Genomic DNA, 6,038 nt, shown 5'->3' on the forward strand with positions numbered 1-6,038 from the left:
TTAGGGGAGATCAGCAGCAAATAGGAAGGGTCCTATTCCCCCCAGCAGCACCTGGGGTGATGAGGAACAATGGCCAGAAGCTGCTGGAGAATAGGTTAAAGTTAGAGATTAGGAGGCACTATTTCACTGTTAGGGTGGCAAGGATCTGGAAGCAACTTCCTAGGGAAGTGGTCCTCACTCCTACCTTGGGTAAATTCAAAAAGAGGTTGGATAAACACCTGTCTGAGGTCGTGTGATCCCAGCGTGTGCTCCGGCCAGTGGCGGGGGGTCAGACTAGATGATCTATTTAGGTCCCTTCTGACCCCTAACTACTATGAAACTATGAATTTCATTTTCCATTTAGCAGTCTGCAACAGATTGGCTAAACAGCAGCTGTAAATAACTGCAATTCTGTCTAAGTGCTAACCTCTACAAAGAGCCTGAAACAACCACAAAGTTGTATTTTGTGCCGATTCATCTCAAAGGCTTATTAATATTTTAATGAGTTTCAATAACATTTTAAAAGCACTACAGACTCCATACAGTTCATCCAGAATACAAGGACCCTGATTTCATTACCATCACCGTTCTGATCCACATAAATACCTTTCCGAGGCATTTACCTTTCAGGCCCAAATCTTCAAAATATTTTTTCTTCCCCAAGCCAATAAATGTGTTTATAACCAAGGATTTTTAATTTGGGGAAAAAAAGTCTTTTTGGTTTTTGAAACATCTGACCCCTGAGCCCTAGGTTGTTGTATCATTTCACAGAAACAACAATTGGAAATCTCCAATTTTGGAACAGAAGAACTACATCGCTCTGAATAAAGACAACAAATGCCCCCCATGTCTCCAGATGCTTTTAAAAAACAATAAAAAGCCCAAATAGCCACTACATGCTGAATAACGTTTAAAAATGATAATCCTGAGGTGATGCAGTGGCCATGACGGTCCAGAAGATTGGGGGTTAAACTAGATCAGTCGTTCTCAACTTTTTTTGATTGATGGCCAGTCCCAACCCCAAGCCACTCGCTCCTGACCCACTGCCCCCAGGCCCGCAGTGTGTGGGGGCATGGGTATGTGTGTAGGGTGTGGGGCTCTGCCATCCTGCAAGGGAAAAAGCCATGGCTTCCCATGTTTTTCTCCTTTAAGGGAGAACCCATTTTTAAAGTCTGTTGATCTATTTTTAAAATTTGTTCACCACCCTTGCATCTATTCTTGCGACCCACTTTTGGGTTGAGAAAGGCTGCACTTGATGACTTTGTGAGGTCCCACCCAACCCTCATTTTCTATGATACTGCGACACCTAAGAAGCAAGAACTCTCCCAGGTCAGGGGACAGGGTTGGGGATACATTAAGGGCCCTTCTTGTTGAGAGGTTGCCACATGGGCCAGCCTGTCATCCGCACCAGCTGTTTTTCATCCTGCCACAAGCAAAAATCCTCGGGGGGTGAAGGGGGGCTTTGATGGGACCACGTGCATGGCTGGGATAGACGCAGGCAGGCTCTAGGGCATGGCAGCCCCCTGCTCCCTCAGAGCTTGTCTGGATCCGTCCCAGTGTGCGCTTGGTCCAAAGCGCCCCCCCCCTCCCCGTCCCCGTGAACCCTTGCTGTGGCAGGATGAAAAAGTCGGGTGAGATGAGAGGCTGGCCCGCGTGGCTGCTCCTCAATAAGAAGGGGCCCCAACGCAGCGCGGCGGCTTGCAACAGCTGTCCCCGCTGCCCCCTCCCCCTCCCAAACGCGGGGCTGGGTCCTGCCCCGCGGCGGGGGGACAAGGTCCCAACGGCCGCTCCGGCCGGGACAACGGGCAGGCGCTGACGTCACAGCGCGCGCAGACAGGGCAGGTGTCCGCGCGCCGCCGCCGGGCTCGTGACGCGAGACCCCCCCCCCGCAGGGCTCCCCCTGCCCTCCAACCTCCACGAAGGCGTCCGTCAGGTCACTGGCTCGGTCCATCACTGGCAAATGACGCCCCGCCACGATCTTGACCTTCAGCTTCCCCGGCATCTTCCTCTTTTCCCTCCGCCCCCGCCTGCTCTCGCCCCCTCCTGCAAGGAGAAAACAACAGCGCTCGTCCCATGGAGCGGGTAAAGGCGGAGCAGCGCCACCCGCCGCTGCGCATGCGCTGAAGCACGGCAAAAGTCCGCAGCTTTCCCCCGCCCGAGAGTCCCTTCGCTGCCCCGCCCTCCGTTCGGTAAGCGCATGCACAGAAGCTACCACCTCCCTCAGCGCCAAAGCAAAGCCCATTGGGAGGGAAAGGATAAAGGCGCATGCGCAGTAACTGGCTCTAGTCACAGGTGCGCATGCGCCTATACAAAGTCCATTAGGCTGGAAAAGCTTACAGCCCATGCTTAGTAGCTGCTAGCTCCGCTCAAGAAGCGCGCATGCGCCAAAACAAAGGCCATTAGGAAGGAACGGTTTAAGGGGCGCGCGCAGTAGCTGCTCTGTTCACAAAGGTGCGCATGCGCCAATACAAAGCCCATTGGGCTGGAGAGGACTGAAGCGCATGCGTGGAAGGTGCCAGCTCCTAATAAATGAGGGCTTGGCGGGAAATGACTCCTTCGTTTCCCTGAAGTGCTTGATGGTCTTGGTCAGTTTTCTTCCGTCCTCCTGGCGCTTTCGGAAAAGGAATGGGACTTGGGACGCAGATCCGGCTACAAGGTGACCGTGCCGAGCGCCACATCCTTGATCGGCCGCGAGCCTGCCTGCCGGCGCTGTTTGCCGGGAGAGGCGGCGCAGTCGAGTCTCGAGTGATGGATTGGTCTCAACTTTGAATCCCTTGAAAAGACTTGGGAGTAAAGGAGCAGCTGCGTTGGCGGTGGGGCATGTCTCTATCTAGTTTTTCTAGCTAGGAGGCCAGCTCTTACCCCTTCCCTGTGTTTTGGGAAGTACCTTAAAGCTAGGTCAGCTTGGATCCCTCCAGCAGCTATATAGGCTGGGATTTCTCAACCAGTGGAGCGTGTGTAGATGGGACTTTAACTCATTGCCTGATTGAAAAAATCAGAGTTGTTTGCACTTCAAATGGATGAATCAACGGATATCTCAAACAGCGGGGTTTTGTTTTCATCATGGGCGGGGGACCAGGGTGTTTTTTTACAAAATGGTGGGATGCAAGGTGCAAAAGGTCAAGAACTGCTGATATAGTAGATGCATTGTGTGTCCTTCTGGGGAAGGAAAAGGGATTGTTTGGTGCTGTTGGGCCAGGATACACGGTATTCCATTTCCTGTGAAATAAAAGCATCTAGCCTTGTTGGACGTATGAAGCATGCAACTGGGGTCTAAAACCTGAAGCTGTAGAACTGTCTCTTCCAGTGCCTGTTTCCAACTGGATTCCAACTGTTTTGTTGCAGTAGAGCAATCACATTTGATCTATGCCTTGACTATACCGTGATGAGAAGTCGGTGCCAAATAATTAGTAGAATCCAGATAAACCTTTTTCTATCTTCCTGTCTTATTTACAAAGAAACCTGAAACAGGGTGTTATGGGCTACGACCAAATGGGTTTGGCTGAGTGGAAGCAATGAAACGAGTGCAGCTGTGGTAGAGTGGAATAGGATGGATTAGGGTATATCTCCATGGCACGGAAGTCTCTAAACTGTGTGTGTTGACAGTAGCAGTAACAAATCTAAGATGCAGGCCAAGAACCACACCAAGGGACATGCTGAAACACTTGTACCTTAAACAGGAGTACAGGTACCCCCTGCTTAATTGGTTCTGGGAAAAAATGGGTTTTGCTTAGCACAATTCCACATAACGTTTGTTTCCCCATAGGAATTAATGGGAATAGAGACAGTTAGTTACCACCACTTCTTGCTGCAGGTTCTCAGCGTTGCTGCTTCTTCCCACTGCTTTGCCTGTCTGCCGGCCTCTCTGGCCCCACGTGCCAGCCCCACGCTTCTTCCGTTCCACCCTGGATCCCTGCTGGCCCCAGGCACTGGTGGAGGCCCTGCAGTCATGCCTGCTCCCTGCTGCTGCTGCTTCTCCTCGGTCCACAAGCTGCTCTGGCACTGCCAGCCCAGACCCCTGCTCCTGCTGCCCTGCCGCTGCCCTGCCCTGGCCCTGCAGCACCAGTGCAGGCTCCATGCTCATTCCTGCCGGCCTACTTGCAGCTACTCACCACTTCTTGCTGCTGCTGCTTTGCTGAGCGCTATAGCAAACCTGGCTCAGTGCTAAGTGAAATCAGGTATTAATTTTAAATGAGCGCTATAGCGACATAGCACTAAGCGAAACCACATTAAGCGGAGGTTGCCTATAGAGAGATACCAACAGAGGATGTGATGACTACGAAGCATTTACTGTTGATTTGGCAAGTGCACCAATACAGCTTTGGTTTAAAAACAAACAAACAAAAAACAAAAAAAAATGCCGGAAATCAAGGTGACCTACAGTATTTCACAGCTGTACCTGGATTAGCAAAATTCACTTATCCCTAGGTGGGTTTTATATATTTCTCAATTGCAACAAATTCTTGATTGGCTCCAGAAGCAGACCTTTAAAGCAATTCAAAATTGGTTTTGAAAAGGTCCAGAAAAGTAGAAGTGCAATAGAAACATTTTGGTTAAACAAACTTCATAGGCACATTTACAAACAAACAACCCTGCTCTGACATTACCCTTCTCTAACACAAGAGAATGAGGAAGGGAAAAAAAGTAAATGAGATATTAAATGGCCTCTCAGTAAAGAAGTTTGGTATGCAGTGTTCAACACAATAGTGACTTAAAGTTGCGTGTGGCCTTCAGATTCAGGAAAAAAACATTTCATAAATAGGAGAGATTTTACCATTCAAAATAACAATGTGGGCTGTTATACATGTGAAGATGGGTATTTTCCCCTTAAACTTCCAGCTACTGAAGACATGAGAATACATAATAAGCTCAGCTTCCATTAAAAAAAAATCTAATCCTCTTGGTTGAGGACAAAAACCTGTGAAAGTGTCTTGAGAGTACACCGAAAGCTTAAAAAATACACTTTATTTAACTTCATGCTTGGAAGACCTGTCATTAAACAGAACTAAGAGCAATAATAGCTGAGTAGGTAGCAGTGCACAAATGACTTTATTAGGATGATATTTTTGATTGGGCAACTATGTAGCTGAAATAAAGTTAGACAAGCTTTCAAATGCAAGACATTCTTTGTCAGGTCTCAGATCACTGAAAGCCAGGCATAGCATAGTGAAACACAGCAGAGGGGAGGGGGTGAGAGGAATTCCCAGAGGGATACAATTAGCAGGAAAAAAGTGATTAGTGGGAGATCAAGGCCTATCAAAACGGAAGAGGGTCAAACTCACCTTCCTTGTGTGGAAAGAAATCAGGAGTTGTATAAATTACAATCAAAGGAAATCTACCTGACACCTTTAAAAGGCAAAATTGGGAACAAAAATTCATAAACTAGCTGGACACTAAGAACTAAAGGGTAAACACTGATACTGTGTTTATGGTACATTATAACTTACCCAGCCCCCCTTCTGTGCTATGTTTCACTATGCTGTGCCTGGCTTCCTGTGATCTGAGACCTGACCAAAAATGTCTTCCATTCAAAAGCATGTTTAACTTCATCCCAGTGGCCAGTCCCACTACCCCTGGGTGCACAAGGGTGCTGGGGCAGGGTGGCCAGACTCCATTTCCCAGTAGCCTCAGCAGTGGCTCCTTTTGGCTGCCACTGCTGGACCCAGCCCGGCTGCCTGTCTGTCCCATACCCACTGCTGGAAGCAGGTCCTGTGCAGGCAGGGTGCATGGCCAGCAGATAGGATGGGCTGTGGGTAGGCAGGGAGCCGCATCTGAAAGCAGGAGGGGCAGGCAGGGCTAGGGATCTGGATCAGGATCATGAAGGGGTGACAACACAGGGCCTGGGATAGAGCTTTAATCTGCTGCCTGTATGTCCCTGCAGCAGGCAGCAGTTCTGCAGGCAGGGATATGCAGGGAGCAGATCGTGGTTGTGCTCTGGGCGTCAACCCCACGCTGTCACTGTCCCACAATCCAAATCCCCAGCTCCAACTGCCTATCCTGTTCCTGGATGCTGCTCCCCACCCACTTGCAGCCACCTGGCAGTGCTCTAGGGCTGCTTA

At 49.6% G+C, this 6,038-nt stretch overlaps 1 protein-coding gene across 16 annotated transcripts in view; it reads right to left on the minus strand.

Moving 5' to 3' along the window:
* Positions 1-2,140, minus strand: part of C2CD5 (C2 calcium dependent domain containing 5) — a 116,512-nt gene extending 114,372 nt beyond the window's left edge. For 7 of the 16 annotated variants that reach the window (XM_025208537.1, XM_014521642.2, XM_025208533.1 and 4 more), the window contains exon 1: positions 1,892-2,139. In XM_025208537.1, coding sequence (XP_025064322.1) covers positions 1,892-1,981 — 90 coding nt within the window. In that variant the 5' untranslated portion in view covers positions 1,982-2,139. Of the gene's footprint in view, positions 1-1,891 lie in introns of all 16 variants that reach the window. The other 9 variants (XM_025208534.1, XM_025208530.1, XM_025208532.1 and 6 more) reach the window with 3 other exon arrangements.
* Positions 2,141-6,038: the final 3,898 nt, after the last annotated feature.

This window comes from Alligator sinensis, unplaced genomic scaffold, assembly GCF_000455745.1.
Source record: "Alligator sinensis unplaced genomic scaffold, ASM45574v1 scaffold517_1, whole genome shotgun sequence".
Taxonomy (NCBI): Eukaryota; Metazoa; Chordata; order Crocodylia; family Alligatoridae; genus Alligator; species Alligator sinensis.